The sequence below is a fragment of the Hyalella azteca genome, unplaced genomic scaffold, assembly GCF_000764305.2.
Source record: "Hyalella azteca isolate HAZT.00-mixed unplaced genomic scaffold, Hazt_2.0.2 contig7668, whole genome shotgun sequence".
NCBI lineage: Eukaryota > Metazoa > Arthropoda > Malacostraca > Amphipoda > Hyalellidae > Hyalella > Hyalella azteca.
The window spans coordinates 67834-86095 of record NW_025937787.1 but is presented as its reverse complement, the minus strand read 5'-3'; the positions used below and the strand labels follow the sequence as shown (position 1 = coordinate 86095).

Genomic DNA, 18262 nt, shown 5'->3' with positions numbered 1-18262 from the left:
ATATACATTTAACAACAAAACATGGATTGCGGGAAGATGCCATCGAACATGTAGCGGGTTAACAGGTATTGAAGGATGCCTTACAGCTCGGAGTTATTATTATTGAATAGTAGGTATAGCTTTTTAGCTGTGGACGCTCACGGTTTATTTTTCATTCTCGGTAAGGAACATATTAGGAGGTATCGGGAGGCAACACCATCAAAGCTTTAAATAAAAATGAAGTTGTTATCAAGTGACGAAATCTCTGGAGATTTCAGATTCATAAGCAGTTTCTCACCACCCCACTTATCGTGCACTGATACAGTATCTACAGTGGAATGAGTCGGATAGAACTTGTTACAAAATATTACTGAATTAATGAGAAAAATCTTCGGAAAAATTGTTATAAAATGAACCATTTTACGCTCGTAATCATGAATTTTTTACAAAGTTACAAAGAACGGGTATTAATAGCTATACGAGAAATCATATGTGTCCGGTAAGCCCTCTCAAACATACTAGTTATTTAAGTATTAGAATTATTTTAAAGTAACCACTAAAATTAGTTGTGGGGATTTACGAAGATTGGGATAATCCGCATGAGATTGGCACTAAAAATCACGAATGGACGGAAATTTTAAAACATTTTTGAAGAATTCCCTGAAATCACATGATCGGGATTTTTGAATAACTATGACAATTATTTCACTCCACTAAAAGCAGTAAGAAAACATCAACAAATGAGCATGGACCCGCGTGATAAGTAATTATTTTAGGCCATATTTAAAAGACGCGTAAGGAGGCATAAAAAACTCTCATCGTTACTCTTACATTCATTACCCTAAATAAAAAAAAGCCTATTTATTCATCTTGTTGGCTCAAAATTTCTGCTTGAGCGGTACAGCTAGGGTGGACGCTCCCAGAAACTTTCGCTTTATAAAACAAGTTGCATTTATTTTAAATGAAAAAATTAAAATTAAGCAATCTGTGCGATGTTTTGATTACTCCCACAATCATTTCTTAGCAATTGAATTATATTCGCTGCTACACTAACGCAAGAAAAATTGAACATAATAACATAAAAAGTTGAGTCGATTAATTAACTCGTTAATGCGCCGATGTTCATTTTGCTCACGAAGAATGAATTCGAATTGAGAGAGTTTTAACAAACTTTTTCAATATTTCCAGGAAATTGAAGAAAATTGCAGGTTACTTTATGAGAGATTTAAAGTCATTTAAATAATGTACAGCCAACATTTATGAGCAAATCCACACTTATGAGCGCAAACTGGATGCGAGAATATCTGTCATATGAAATGATAGCGGATTGATTGCAACGAGAAAAGCTTGACACGACTAGTACGGCGGCTTATCAATACTGATCAGACTTATAATTGATTCGTTTATTGCTGCTTACGATAATGATTACGGATCAGGGTAAAGTTTTCTATCGGTCAAATTTTCTATGGATTTGAGCTGAGCTGCAGTAGCGTATATATATAGGAAACAGCGCAAATGCTCACTCGTCGCAGATGTTATTCGCTGCAGAAATAAACCATGCTTCGCAAAATTTTCCGGTACCTCACATGCTATCTTAATAGGAATACAGTTCAACATAGCCTTATGACGCAAAATTTGTGTATTTTTAATTTAGTTCTCTACGTCTCTTTCCATTAACGAAAAACTGGAATAGTTGCATAATTCTTGATATTCACGTGTGCAACACGAACAGACTGAGTAATAATTTTCAAGTAGACATTTTTTATCCAAAGCTGAGATATGATACAGCAGCTTCTGGTCACTGCGGAAGACGATTTTTTGTAGATACAAACATACATGGAATAGGACCGATAAAACAACGTATCCTGTTACCTCGAAACGTTGAATATATCGTCAATGTACTATATCCCCGAATATCCTACAGTGCGCTGTGCGCGCTCACGCCGAGCAGTGTGATGTCCCCGTTTCTGACAGTGACTTTAGGGTGTTAGCTTCCACCTCCGGGACTTCCGATTTGCGTATTTTAGAATCGCTGTACATCTTTAAACTTAGGCCCAGTTTGAATTCAGCTGCTAGCTCCTATCCCCTTGAAATTGTTAATAGATAGTTTTTTTTTTTGCTCCGTTCTAGATTATACGAACTGACGATGGAGCTGGTCTCCGAAACGTTTTCTATAAAGATATGAATTTTTGTGGACTTTTCTTTGCTTTTAAATTCTTAGTTAATTTGCGATTTAAGCAAACAAGTGATATATATTCATCCTACAGAAATGGTCAGTGTTTCTGGAGTGCAACTGTAAAGTTAAAGTAAAATGACAAGAAAGACAAATGAGAAAATCGTTTTTATCGAGCTTGTAGGAGGAAAAATTCTAAACCGAAGAAAACGTGGTTATAATTAAAAATTGATCGGCGATCGCAAATGAGACAGAACGGATCTTCAATTAGATGAAACTAGTGGTTTCTTCCTTAATTAACTCATACACATTTGAACACTTTTCAACTTCATGTAACTACTCAAATCAAAGATCTCCCCAAAGAATTTTTTCCTAATTTAGGAGGAAATAATTCATTTTTTGAGAAATCCATGAGTTTACCGAACTATTTTTGAACGAAATTAGCGTACCCAATGACCCTTGGCACAGATGATCCTTTCACATTATCTTTGTGGGAGATAACTTGTCGCCACGAGTAGCTTGGAGTGCTGAGGCTGAAATGTGAGGAGGCCAAGTTTACAATTCGTGCTACATTTTTATAACTGAAGTTTGCAGCTCCAGAAGTAACAATTGTGCTTGCAAATAGGGATATTGAATGAGACTCATCAGTGATCTCACAAGCCGATGAAGCAATTCCTGTAATCTGTGCTGCAGTTGCTTGAGTCAGAGCTCAATGTATTTTACTCAGAGCTGTAAATGCTGTAGTTGGCACATGACTCTCCTACAGCTGGAGCATCACACTTCACGTCTGCGTGTCGTAGTTGAGTGCGAAGCAAGAGGAACAGAGAGAGAGAAATTCACTTTCCATGAGACGTTTGTGAACGATGACGCACGGTGAGCGGACGTTTGTGCATGAGGTCAACTCAACGTCAGAGCATCAAACCAGCACTAGCAGATGAATCAGCCGAAGGAAAGCGATCGTGTTAGTGCACGCGCTGCATGGTGCTAGTGTAGGTGCAGAGCTGCTGCTGCCACGACCATCACTCGATGATGAGACAGTTGGGGAGGTGTTGGTGCAGGTGCTGGTGCAGTTCGGGAGTTGCTCCAGGGCAGTTGGTGAGCTCAAGCTCCTGGAGATGACGCAGCTGTACTAGCGACGACAGTCCACTCGAGCTCACCTGAGAGCAGCCTGCGTAAAATACGCAAAATTTTGTTAAAGAACGTGCAAAACAAATGATTTTCTAGAGAGCAAAACACACGATCAAAATTTGTTTAGGTAATAACATACGCAAGGCACACGGTCTTTATCGGGCAGTAGCCTCCGCAAAACATATGGTCTTTCATTAAGGAGCAGCTGGTGCAAATGCACAGTATTGCAGTAATGAAACGCTGGCTCAGAAAGCTTGTGCCTGTATCACGATCTCCCTTTGAAGAAGGCCAATATTTGGCCAGCACGGCGGTCCCGTCATCATTCTCTAAATTTTGAAGATTTTCTCCAACTCTGCGGAGGATGATGTTAGCCATGTACATGGCTCAAAGCGAAATTAAAATATTATAAACTATTTTTTCCAATACTTTTTACTTTCGATTTGATTCCAACTTTGCATAGTAAGTGGTGAGAGTTACTATGAACGTTTGTATCATAATTAGTGATTATTTGAAGCTGCAAGCGAACAACTTTAATCCCAACTGATGACGAATTAAATACTTTGAAATGTTGGTGCTTATCTGATGCGATGTTTTTACGTCAGCTCCTGCTTATCACTCATTCTTTGACCGATGATATTGTTAGATTATGTGCAAATACTTTAGGTGAAGAATAAAATTTACATTTATAATTAAAAAGTTTACTTAGAAGTTAATGTGATGTGCCTGAATTAAGATAAAAATAATGAAAAATTTCTAAAGAAAATATTTTGAAAAAATCAACATTTCAATGACTTTAAAAATATAATATTTTTTTGCCGCAAAAGAGTGACTCCTAATATTTAAATTTAATCATTGAAACGGAGTCAATGAATTTTTTCATGAATATTATCATGTTATCAAGAGATAAACGTATAATACACGACAGTTAACCATGGCGAGTATCTGACCTGCCAAGGAGAGCACCTGCACTGACCTGCCAAGGAGAGCACCTGCACTGACCTGCCAAGGAGAGCACCTGCACTGACCTGCCAAGGAGAGCACCTGCAGGCCGCGCATGGAGCTGAGATGTTGCACCCCGAAGTCCCGCACCTGTGAGCACCAGCGCAGGTACAGCGCCGTCAGCGACAGCATCGTCGACACGTAGCCCACGCCGATGTCCGTGATGTGCACACATCTGCTCGGGCGAAGCGTTTGTGAAGGTATAATAACTATATGTTCAGCGTAGCAAGATGTTTGACGTAGTTAAGGTGTAGCTAAATGTTCAGAGTAGCTATATGCTGAACGTATAGTTACGGTGTAGCAATTTAGCTATATGCTGAACGTAGTTACGGTGTAGCGATTCAGAGTATCTATATGTTGAACGTAGGTGCGGTGTAGCGATTCAGAGTAGCTATATGTTGAACGTAGGTGCGGTGTAGCTATATGTTCAGTGTAGCTATATGTTGAACGTAGTATTGACGTAGACTCCTCTCCCTGAAGTCAAGGCACTATATATGAGACCGTGTTAAACATTAGTTGATGCGGAAAACTAGAAGACCTACTCAACCATTTTATCTGATTTATTACTCGAGAAGAGACAAATACTTCTCGATGAATAAATAACTTGTCGTCGAAGGAAACGGACATTCTATGTACATATTTGTTGGTAAATTGGGTTTCCGGATGAATTGCATCTATATAATCCTTTGAGAACATGGGATGTATCTGTTAATGAGAATCATTGGTAAAATTAGCATATCTTATCGACTACCGACTTAATCGTTGATGTAGAAGGAGTAATCCGCGCAATAACGTATTTAAGAAAAATTCTATCAATGTTAAATATTCGCAGTCCATCAAATTAGTATTTCAACTAGTTGTCGAAATTCGTGTAAATTTATTTGTGTGTTATGATTACGCACTTATTATTTAAATGTAGACTAACAATTTTGGGGTAGTTCAAGGAAAATATGGATACTTTCTTTCGCAATTTCTTTTATTTTAAATTAACGCAAAAATAATATCTGTAACTTAGGAAGTTATAAATGCACCTAGTTTTAAGTGTGGAATCAGTAAATTCAAAATCCTAAGGTTGTGCACAGAATTTCAAAGCTGCAACCCTTATTCTCAACCAGGAGGATGAAAAGGCTGATAACTTGTGAGTGGATTGCTTTGGATGTGCTATATGTTGAAAAATTGAATAGTATATTTCGTTTGTTTGTATTAGCGAGCAAACTTTGATAAATTAGCAGGTTGAGTGCAGCAAGACACACCAGCGCTGCCAGATGGCCTAAAAATGGCCAAATCTGCGGATAAAAAGGCATATAATTCAAACTATTCTAGTAAATTTCTAGGTTCCGCTGCAAAAATTAAATTCTCCTTTTCTCTGTACTTTTTAAAATTTAATCAGGTAATCCTGCCATAACGAATTTTTGTCTATAAACGTAATTGAAAAAAAAACTAATTGCGGAATTTGTCCGGAAAAAAGACCCTGCAGCCCACCGGTGGATCGTGTCGCACTCAAAATGTTAACTAATGTGAACCATTTATAGGATTTGGCTACTTTTACAATGACCATAACGCGATAAAAATGAGTACTACCCAACGTTCTACAGTTTAATAAATTGGCGGTAAAACTTTTCTTCTGAAGCGGCTTGCAGCAATTTACTCTTGAGTATTTCTGTGCTTGCCTGAAATCCATAATTCACTAGACACGTGAGAAGATGTGTGTTCTATTAGCATTGGACAATAAGTCTTAATGCAAAGAGTGAATTATGATTGACACAAACCTTATGTCCCTCTCACGCATTCAATATTTGTTCAAAACATTTTTAACCTGTCTAGCGTGAGCTCCTCAAGATTAGTGAGGTCACATGCGATGTATTCGAGGGCGGCGTCGGTGATCCGAGGGCACCACGAGAGGTCGAGGGCCCTCAGCTTGCGCAGGTTCTCAGCCACGAGCTCCACGCCCTCGTCGGTGATCTTGCTACAGCCGCTCAGCGACAGCACAGTCAAGTTCGGCAGCGCGTGAACTGCCCCAAAAATAACATTTTATGTATTAGAAACAATGTTTTTATGATGAAAATTTAGGTACATTTGTATTTGCGAGGATTGCTTTTTTAACCGACACAGCGATAGCATAAGGACTTCAGGATGAACAAGTTTTGCCAATAACACCCAAACAAACTGCCGCCCGGTATATAGGGTAAAATTTTGTTCTACTGCTCTGGATGAATAACGTCCCATAGCTACATCAGATATTCACGTAACCGAGGTCACAGGGTTCGGTTACGGGCCTTTGGGTGTTCGGTGGAAGATGTTTGGGCGTTCGGTGGTGGATGTTTGGGTGTTCGGTGGCGGGTGTTTGGGTGTTCGGTGGCGGGTGTTTAGGTGTTCGGTGGAGGATGTTTAGGCGTTCGGTGGCGGATGTTTGGGTGTTCGGTGGCGGGTGTTTGGGTGTTCGGTGGAGGCTGTTGGGGAGTTTGTTGGCGGGCGTTTGGGTGTTTGGTAGCGGGCGTTTAAGGCGTCCGGTGGCGGGTTCTGTGGGTGTTCGGTGGTGGCGTTGTGGGTGTTAGGTTGTGGGCGTTGTGGGTGCTAGTGGCGGGCGTTACAGAGGTTCACTTGTAGGCGCAGGTCATTCATTATTCGGTGCAAAAGATGAAAGTCTTTTAATTTTGTGTACTTGGCGCGATGTGGTCATGATGTAGTTCATTTTAAGTCGTGTATCATTTCTCAAATTTAATATGCAATTTCTTTTTTAATATAAAAGTCGTTCAATTAACATTTAAATCATGAATATTTCCTGATTTTGTGAATAAGTATTAAACTCTATTAGGATTATGGGTAATAAAAACTAATCAAAATAAATTGGCATTACTGCTGCAGATCTACTTGTACATCCAACAGTTCTGGCTAGCTGAACAAATTTATCAGATTGCTCACTTGGGAAGTCAATTGCATTTATTTTGTAGGTTTTACATAAAATAAATTAACTTGAAATAATTTTTATAAGGATAAAAATTAAATGAAACATTAACATATGCCTACTTTTGCCAGGTCTTGTAAATCTCACTGAATTCATCATCCTAGTGATGCAGAGGCCAACGGGCAAAATCATGGCAGCGACGTCCGAGCAAAAATGCAGTTAGCGGATAAATCCGTGCTGACGCTAACCTCGTAAACGTACAGCAGCTTTAAATAACGCAGAGTTCAGCGCACTCAGAGCAACCCTGAGCTTAACTGACCGCTTACACGTACAGCAGCTTTAAAAATAACGCCCAGTTCAGTGCACTCAAAACACTTGAGCTTAACTGACCGCTTAAACGTACAGCAGCTTTAAAAATAACGGCAACTGCAGCGCACTCAAACAAACCTAGCTGAGCTTAACTGACTGCTTAAACGTACAGCAGCTTTAAAAATAACGATGACTGCAGCGCACTCAAAACAAGCCTCAGCTCGCAAGTCATGCCCATATTGTGACTACGCAATGCGATCACTGAATATTTTACAAATAATTTATGTATTTTTCCAGCCAGTGAATCCAGATTCTATAACAACGTCGTATGTGAGTATAGGGTTCCAACTCATTAGTTTATCGAATTCACCTCAACACAATCAGTCAAGCAACAGCCGTTGTTGATGAATCAATGAGCTTGTGCAGTAGAGCTTTGCTTGCCTGCTACACGCTACGCTGAGCCGCAACACCAAGGTGCTCAGGAAGATCATGCCTTTTGATTTCACAATGAAGGCCATTCTGAATTCATTCAGCGTTGCCCAATATGAGTACAACGTTGGCAATATGCATAAAAAGTTGGATGGTATACGTATAAACACAACTTAAGTCAATAGAAGTAATGGTTTGGCAAACATTAGTACAGCGTTGACCGATAAACGTATAACATGACCGATATATAAGTACAGCGCGTTGGCCAACATTATTGCAGCTTTGACCTATACAAGTACTGATCTGCCTAGTATAAGAACAGCGCTGGATGACACAAGTAAAACATTGGCGGATACAAGTATGGAGTTGGACAACATTAGCACGTCCAACACTTGTCAACGGATCAGCAATAAAGGGGAGTGTAAATGCTTGATCATTTATATTGATATGTTAAATTAAACATACAAATAACAGATATTCAAGGAGAAATAAATAAATTGTGAATTAGCTTTGAGGCCTTCACGTCATACTCTTTGGAGATTAACACGATATGGATTTACTCAAGCATATGAAAATATTATGATTATAATTATTTTTATTGTATTATTAGTATTGTTATTAGTATTATTATAGTATTTTTATATTATTATCATAATATTACTATCATTATTAGCTTAGACAAATAATTTGAAAATTATGATGAGGTAGTCTGAAACTCTCTCCAAAAATCCAGCAAAAATATTACACTCTCATTAATATAAATGTGGTAAGACACTGAAACATGATAATTAAATATTAGTTTCACATTACGTAGACTCCAGTACGCAGACAATTTCCAGTAGCTCCAACCAATATAGAAAATTGCTTTTCATGCTATTTCTCTGGAGTCCAGTCAGTACAACTTTTTCCATTCAAATCAAAGCCTGAGCTGAGAAAATTCAACCAAATTAATTGAAGCTGATGGCGCAGCTTACGACATGAAAATTGAAAAGTTATTTTTCCAAAGTTTTCGGCCAAATTTTGAAAAATTATTTATTTTTTAGAAAGAAGATATTCTGTACATTATAATAACCATGAGTAGGCTCCACTACTCCACTTTATTTGGTAGACCTTTTTTGATTTTAAAATCCTTTTTTTTATTTTCATCTAAATTACTTCTTTACTCAAAACCTTTCTTCATCGTAACTTCGTGGAAACCAGCCCAGGGGGCACAATTATCTTTTTATTCTCTATTCACCGAGAGCAATTACAAGTAGATGGTTTGCTATGACTTCAGAAAGATCGATGGATTGTTACTGTAATTAACGTACGTCAGACAAGTACAAGCGAAATTGTAACAAGGATATTGAATCTTTTTATTTCTATTATCAAACATGATTGAAAGTGATGCACAATTACGAACAAGTCTGAGAAAGAGTTTGCGTCTGTTTATAGTCTCGTTCCGAAATAATTAATTTGCTCAAACATCTAGAAGCGAAATAGTGAACGATATTATTTCTTCATCATAAACAGAACTGAATTAAGTCTCTCGAGTGAGATCTAAAAAGCAAGCAATTTATAAGCGATAATTGAGCATAACACATAGTAATTGTGATCAGTATTGTAGTGTTAGTATTGACGAGCGGCGAGTTGACTGCCGTCATCGCTGCGTGATCGACTCACGGGGCAACGACGTAATTATTCATATTTATTTCTTGTGTAGATTAATACCAGATAAGCATCCAACATGGATGAGTTTGACGACACACGCTTTACGGATTCTCATTACTCACAAATTTTTACCAAGAATTCATTGCATGGATTTTATTTTAAAATATTGAGCTAATTTAGTTATTTCACAACTATAATTGTTGCTGAATAAGTTTGCAGCACAACATATAATCACGCGGTTTTAATTATAATTATAACATGACCAGAAATTTTTGCCAGAATTACCCGTCAAAAATGCATCAGATGATGACTCGGAAATTTATTACTGGCATATTATTCATGGCTTGATTATTTTATGCATCTGAAATTCGCTGAATTGGTTAAGACATTCAAAAGAACAAGATAATATAAGCATATAATCGAAGGGATGGCAGGTTTATCGCACGTATCCATAGTTTCGTGCCTCTATAATGCAGTGCAGTTGTTCACCCTCGCCGCCCTTGATGCCAACGACGATATAGAGCGCTAACCTTGTTTGCTCGACCGGAATGCGTTTATACGAGGTCAGACGAACATTGAACCTAGTGAAATTTAAACATCAAAAATGTTTTTACTTAAAACAAAATATACTTCGAGATCCCCTTAACGCTCGAAGAAGTGCATTCTTCGAGAAAATTCATACCTTCATAAGGAAGCCTTCAGTGGAAACGATTTAGGTTAAAACTTTCTCATAGCTTGACGTGGCTTAAATTTGAAACAAATAATATGCGTTTAAAAATTACTTTTTAAAGACAATACTTCCAAAGAATTCAGTGTCTGCGATTTTACAAATGTAGAATGAATTTCAAAATTTTTTAACAAATATTAAAAAACTTTGTACTTTCATTTTTAAAATCAAAAAAATCAAATTTTTCAAAATTATTTATTCTGTCAATTGAATCATTGAATCATTCTGTCAATTGAATTGAATTTCAGATCGATTGGAAATATAGGAATGTGTTAAATAGCGATTATAAGACATATAGCAGACGAAATTATTAATATTTTTTTACATATTATAAATAACATTTTTTTAATTTTCAAAATCATTTGTTCTGTCAATTGATTCACGCACTGTCTCCAACTTTACACATGTATGCCAAATTTCAGATCGATTGGACAAGTAGAAGTGGGTTAAATATCGATTATAAGATTTGTAGCAGACAGACAACAAGAAGTGAAGTTAAAGAGAAGCGTTGTAAAATAATATACGTTTAAAAATTACTTTTTAAAGACAACACTTCCAAAGAATCCAGTATCTCCAATCTTACAGATGTACAATGAATTTCTCATCTAATTTTCGAAAATTAAAAAATTTACTTTTCAATTTTTTTAATATATATAATTTTTTTAATATACAAATTTTTTCAAAATTATTTATTCTGTTAATTGATTCATGCATTGAATCTGATTCCACACAGGTGTGCAAAATTTCAGATCAATTAGACACGTAAAAGTGTGTCAAATATCAGATATAAGATTTGTAGCTGACAAAATTATTTTTCAATTTTTAAATATTGGAAAAATTTTTTTTACTTTTTAAAATCATTTATTTTGACATTCGATTCATGCATTGTCTCCAACTTTAAACAAGTATGCAAAATTTCAGATCGATGAGATAAGTAGAAGTGTGTTAAATTTCGATTACAAGGTTTGTAGCAGACAGACAGACAGACAAACAAGAAGTGAAGTTAAAGAGAAGTGTTGCAAAATAATATGCGTTTAAAAATTACTTTTTAAAGACAACACTTCTAAATAATCCAGTGTCTCCAATGTTACAGATGCACAATGAATTTTTCATTTTATTTTCGAATATTAAAAAAATTAATTTTTCAATTTTGTAATAAATAAAATTTTTAATACATAGATTTTTTTTTAAATTATTTATTTTGCCAATTGATTAATGCATTGCCTCCGACTTCACACAAATGTGCAAAATTTCAGATCAATTAGACATGTAAAAGTATGTCAAATATCAGTTAAAAGATTTTTGTAGCTGATAAAATTATTTTTTAACTTTTTTTAATATTGAAAAAACAATTTTTTTAATTTGAAAATCATTTATTTTGACATTTGATTCATGCATTGTCTCCAACTTTACGCAAGTGTGCAACAATTTCAGATCGATAGGATAACTAGAAGTGTGTTGAATTTCGATTATAAGATTTGTAGCAGACAGACAGACAGACAAAAAAGAAGTGAAGTTAAAGAGAAGTGTTGTAAAAATAAGCAAGAGTCAGCCTAAAAAAGAACTTTTATTATAACTGTTAAGAAGATGAATACGACTGACAATAAAACGAATCTGCGTGAATATCTCTATCGATTACGAACTCTGAGTTTCCAAAATTCGAAGTGAGCAAGACAACCTTTACCGTAACCCACTGATTGGTAGTTACGCATCATCTGCAAAAATGCTATCATTCAGCCAGCAGTGGACGTGTGGTTCATGAGAACACTACACCACCCAGCCACGTCACTGACACTACCATATCACTCCACGTCACTGGGACGAAGATGCTGTACAAGGAGCAGTTCAATTGAAGAACATGTCAATAGATCGCCGTTAATTAAGAGGCGTTGCCTCTTATTAACCAGAGCCTCGTTGCCATAGTTACCGCCCTGATGACGTCAGCATTTCTCGCAACAGGTGCTGCTGACACGTCAGCCGCCACACTCCTACTACCGCCACACTCCTACTACCGCCACACTCCTACTACCGCCACACTCCTACTACCGCCACACTCCTACCTACGTCTGATTGGGCTGACCTCGCGGTCTCTAATTGGACTGCGGTGCGTAACGCTGACAAAGCCCAATAGTGATCCGCGCAAGACTAAATGGTGAGCGTAAATCTTATAAAGGCTGCTGCTGCTACAGTGAAATTTGAGAGTAAACTGTCGGAAACCAACTTATACATCAAAATAAAACGAGGTTTTGCTTGATTCTACGTAATATTATGAACGGTTGCCATCCATTACGAGTGCGGTGCAAATTATTTATATATAGTTTTGCATTAGCAGCTCAACCCGGTGTTTATTGGTATAGATAATTTTATATTCTACATGTCTATTATGCCGACCATCTCGATATCATATTTAGTTTTTCATATTCTCTAAAAATTTTAAAAATTAAGTTATGTTGACTGATAGACTTGTGAGAGGCCATATTTAGCATATAATAACCTCTAATTTCAGTTTACTGAATTTTAATCAGATTTGAACAAAATTAGATGACAACAAACAAAATAATGACACTAAATTGAACAAAAACTCGAAATTTTTATTCCATTCCTTCGTTCCACGTTTTGTAATGCCTCATTAATTCCACTACTATAAATAAAATTTCTGAGCCAATTAAAATCCTTACGTGGAGAGTAACAAAAGAAATTTCGGCCTACACACAAAGCAACTCGTAAACATTCGGAAATATATAATGGATTTGGAGATTGAGAGCTCAAACTAAAATCGACTGTCGGAGGTTTGTGCGTACGCAGTTTGTGTTGCTTCGGTGCCGTACTATCAAAAGTACACTTGGCGGCCTAAGTACACGTGGCAGCCTAAGTACACGTAGTGGCCTGTTTCTGTGGGTTTAGCTTGAGAAGTCGCTTGTGATTAGCCGAGGCAACAACAAACTCGTGCCTATCCTCTATAGAAATTACCTTATGTAATTCATATCCTTACTTCGACTTAATTTTCCTTACCTTGCATCATCCACATGCATCCTTAGCTTACCTCAATATTACCTTAAATCTTAGCTACTGTCATATCATTGCAAATAACAGTAAATAAATATCATTGGAATAATATCATATCTCTGGAAATAACTTTTAGAAATAAGGTTCCCCTTATGATATCTTCACTGGGAACCTTATTTCTAACAGATATTTCCAGGGGAACCTAGGGGAACCATATTTTATTGAGAATTTGTTGCTAGAAAAAAAAGGCTCCCAGTAGAAATACGTGCAATAAAATATGGTTCCCCTAGGTTATTTTATTCCCTGATTTAATCAGCCAGAATCCTCGACTGCTAAACATTGTCATCTCGTGCAAGAGGTGAACGGCTCGCGTTCTATTCTCTTTAAATAATATTAAAAAATCACAGCGGCAAAGCGAGCAGCCCTGCCATTAATATATAAAGAGCTTTTAAAAATCATGGATTTGTAAGTTGGTGAGGATTTATTTACGCGGTTGGAGAGGCCGTGCGACTCTCAGCGGATCAGAGATTATGGAAGCCATGATAAGAAAATTCTGAAAGCTTTGCGCACCGCACGCAGAACTTTTCTCGGTGTTGAAATTTTAACAGAGAAGCAGCGAGGAGTCGACCTGCTCATTTACTTTGGATTTATGCTTATGAACTAAGATGAACCTAAATGCATTATATATTCAAGTGTTCACTTGAAATCAATTTGAATATTAATAACATTACTTCTAGGAATATTTTCTGAATTTTATTCTTCAGACTTTTAGTGGATTCAATTCAACATTTTTGTCAATGTTTTACAGAATATTTTTATCATAAGACACTAGTCAGCATGAGCTTTAATGGGTACACTTACAATGCCTATATCCGAGCATCTCATACAGACGTTATGACGCACGCTCAGCCGATGTCATCCATCATACTAATTAAAACTGACTGCGCTGTCAACTTGTTTTTAAAAATGTAACTTTCTTATATGTATACCTACCGGGTAATGTCTTTAAAAGAATCCTGAAGATGCTGATAATAATTATGGCAATTTTGACTATTGAGGAAAAAAGTATTCGGATATCCAAGCACATGGTAATTTTCTCGAATGCTTATTTTAGGTCGAACAAAACTGCATTCAAATGAAATGGGCTGATGTGGGAAAATTATCCCACCATTAATGATTTTTGTAGTTGTTTGTAAATTTGTTATCTATATGTCGTTTTCTGTTCATGCTGCATTCACAGTTTTGTTGTATTCAGTGTAGTTTGGTAGGTTAACTAGGTAGCAGTATCCGCTAGGATGGGACTCCTTTCTAAGCATTCATACCGTTCAGATCTAGTAACGTGCCTTATCTCAAACGCAGCAAGTTCTCAATTATTCAATTCTGGACAATATTCACTTCAGCCAGCACTGCAACAGGAGCTATATACTGCTATTCTAAATGTCTTCCTGGTTGCTGTTTCACTATCTTTTTGTTGGTGTGAATGTTGCTTTGTTTTCATTTAATTATTTACGCTCTATGTACAATTTTTTTCTATGGTACTCTAGACAAATCGATATTCAATTATTAATATCTCAAATTTCGAATTAGCTACGTGGTCTCTGATATTGGCAGAGGAACTAGTTTCCTTTGCTGTGACCCACGATTCATCATCTTTATCTTCAATTTTCAAAGGTCAAAATCTCAAACTGTCCTTTTTTATTTTTCCGTCTGGAGTACCTTCCTTTAACTGATTTCGTCTATATTTATAATTTGGTTTTTACTAACTGCATTAAGCACTGTGATGCACCAAAATCTTAGGTTTGTCAATTTAGTTATTTGTTGATTATTGATTGATTCATAATTTAGAATTGTTTGTTACATAGGTAGTATCTGATCAATTAATTGTTTAGTAAGTAGTAAAATTTTCCTTTCAGTATCTGGGACTCGTCGGGGCAACCGCCTTAAAGGAACTTTTTACTGCTGCAAACGAAATTACTTCATTGAACCGCCGTTCTACAGCATTTAAACTTTCGAATTCAGCTTCCTCAAAAAAAAAAAAAAACTGGCCCGATCAATGTCAGTTTCACAATCGTATAAAATTGAATAAACATCAGCTGACTATTCTTTATTTATTTGTCCGATTGTGTGAGTCAATCATAATTACTCACACTGAATGTATCAATCTCACCTAATATATGCTGAAGGTCAGGTGGAAGTTGAATTCATCAAGTTTTACGATTGGGCGTTAAATGGTAACGTTAAAACAAAGCAATATCTATAGCTTGTCATTAACTCCCTTACTATGACTACGACATGAAGCAACAATAAAATTTTCCCATCAGAAGGCAATGAGAATATGTAGATGCGCGACTTATATCGCCCAAATACAAACAACAACGGCTAATGACGTGGCGCAGGCAGTCACTCGACTAACTACATCGGCTTGGCTTCCACGTGTAAAACATAACGACTCTCTAGGCACCGTTCAATTTCATTCATTACAAAAAATAACGCAGGGGAGAATAAACATGGAAATAAATGAATAAGTTTGAACTATAAATTTCTAAAAAAGGCTATTGCCGCTCCGGATTGCCCCGAATTATTGAGCAAAAGAATCAATTGTTGAACGCAAGCTAACACATCCAACAAACTTCTTGGACTAATCAGACGCTCATACGAGTTCCTAGATGCAGAAGCGATGAAGCAGTTGTTTGTTGCTGTCATGCGCCCGAATCTTGAGTTTGGAAACGTTGTGTGGTCACCGAGATTTGAAAAGGACAGAAATTTAATAGAGAATGTTCTGAGACGTGCAACAAGGATAATTCCACGCTTGAAGGGCAAGTTCTATGAAGAAAGATTGAAGATTATGAAGCTTCCAAGCCTCAGTTATCGATGTCTGTGTGGGGACCTCATTGAAGTATACAAGTATACTCATGGTTTATACAAGGTTCCCTAAGGATTACTAGAATTTGAAACAAGAACGAACACCAGGGGCCACGGCTATAAACTGAAAAAAATGCGCTGCAACTTCTCCACGAGACAAAATTTCTTCTCGCTTCGAATCACCGACATGTGGAACAGCCTCCCCAATGACATCGTTGGCGCTCCAAGTATGAACGCGTTCAAGAACAGACTAGATAAAGCTATGGAAAAATATATGTTCAGATTTGAAATTCCTAGTACTGTACCATATCGGACCCGGTGAAAGTCGAGTAGATTTCAAACTATCGTCAGTTATGAAAAGATCCGGTCAAATGACACGATTTTAGATCTTCTGTGAACAAGGCACGAAAAGGAAGACAATCGGCGACAGGCCACATCAGGCCTAAACTTCAGAGCCGAGATCACTATGTTATGTTATGTATGTTACTTTTTTGCGGTTTTTGAGCACTTGAATTTAATCTTTTTGCATTACCTAGCATTGGTGAAGAATTTTCATGGAATTTGCAGGTAATTACGATAGATAAATAAAGTAAATAAATTAATTACCAACAGTTTACATAAATTGAAATGGCATGAAAGATAGAAAGCGAGATTAGCAAGAACGTAAGAGTGAAGACGCCAATAACCAAACAATCGTTTCATCGTGATTGGTCATCAGACCAATTCTGCGCTAGCGAATGAGCAGAAAGAAAAACTTTCTCCACATCATACAAATAATTTTTCAAATCATAAATTAGTGAAATGTTTTCGTGAAATGTGTACATAATCAAGAATACAAACAAAATGTATCGAGGTAACCCATTTTGCGAGTACGGACAAGAACCTGGTTTAACTACAAACTGTCTTTAATCATGCTATAAATCTCACTTTATTGGTATTTAAAACCCAAGTTTCGCAAGAACTCTAAATTGGAAATAAATTGGCACGATCTGCATCCGCGCCTGCGGGCGGCTTTGACCGTCTGGCGCACAAACCAGGTTAGCGCCCACGAGGGATGAGTGAGAAGCGAGAGAGACGTAAACCCTCTGATTTCAAATAATAAATTAACGAAAAAACTGCGGAAAGTATGGAAGAATTCGACTTTAATATGTAAATGATATGGCAAATTTTAAGACTTATTGACTCTATTACTGTACCTTTTATCAGAAAGCCTGAGAGATTAAACTCATAAGATGCCCTCAATAAAACTGGCATTATTTTAACCAAACATGTTTAAATGAAGAGCTCTACCCTAAATATACAAATAAGTGAATAGTAAATGATAAGAATAGTGTGAGGAATAAGATGTAGCCAGAATGAGAGATAATTCGCCTCTCGTTTTAAAAATCATTGCTACGCCACAACAATTAAAGAGCAGATCGAGCCAAGCGCATGTAGCTGCAGAAACGCAACTAATATTTCAACTGCTACAAACTGTAACATAGTTTTAGATTATTATGAGCTTTCAGTCATATTTGTTGGTATAATTTTAGTTCGACAAGAAAAAAAAAACAGAAAATTCTTCTCTCATGAACAATTAACTCAAATCGGCATAAGGAGCATCAATCGTTTCAATTATTTCATCAGGGGTGATGTGTGTTTTTTGATTCAATATAAGCGCAGTCATTCAAGAGCGCAGTCGTTGAATCTAATTTTGAACAACTATGTATGTAATGTCCGGAATCTTTCCGAACAACATCTTTTTTAATATTAGTCGCTTTACAGCACCAATAACGGGTGAGAATAACCGAGGGTGTAATGCCACACCTAAACTGAAAATTAAATTGAAGCATAGCTTCACACCAAAGATCGAACTGTACCCAGTTTAGAACTCTGCCACCAATCATCTCAGTTCCCATGAGAATTAAACGAAACCTGCCTGGCACAATCAGGCTGCGGACATAATATGCCGTCTGCATTGAGCTAAATGCTCGATCTGAAAAAATACTGCACAAGAACTTAGTCTTTCAAAAATGTCTGCATGAAAAAAAGCGATCTTTTTTAATTAATTTACTAGTATGTTAGCTAACAAAAAGTTACTTTCTATGCAGGGGAT

The 18262-nt window shown here is 36.7% G+C and overlaps 1 protein-coding gene across 1 annotated transcript in view; it reads right to left on the bottom strand.

The window, feature by feature from the left end:
• Positions 1 to 2243: 2243 nt before the first annotated feature.
• Positions 2244 to 18262, bottom strand: part of LOC108677906 (F-box/LRR-repeat protein 16-like) — a 39710-nt gene continuing 23691 nt past the window's right edge. Inside the window, exons 2-4 of the mRNA XM_018166217.2 lie at positions 6096 to 6291; positions 4306 to 4454; positions 2244 to 3320 (exon numbers count right to left, since the gene is read on the bottom strand). Of these exons, the coding sequence (XP_018021706.2) occupies positions 3172 to 3320; positions 4306 to 4454; positions 6096 to 6291 (494 nt within the window). The 3' untranslated portion in view covers positions 2244 to 3171. The remainder of the gene's footprint in view (positions 3321 to 4305; positions 4455 to 6095; positions 6292 to 18262) is intronic.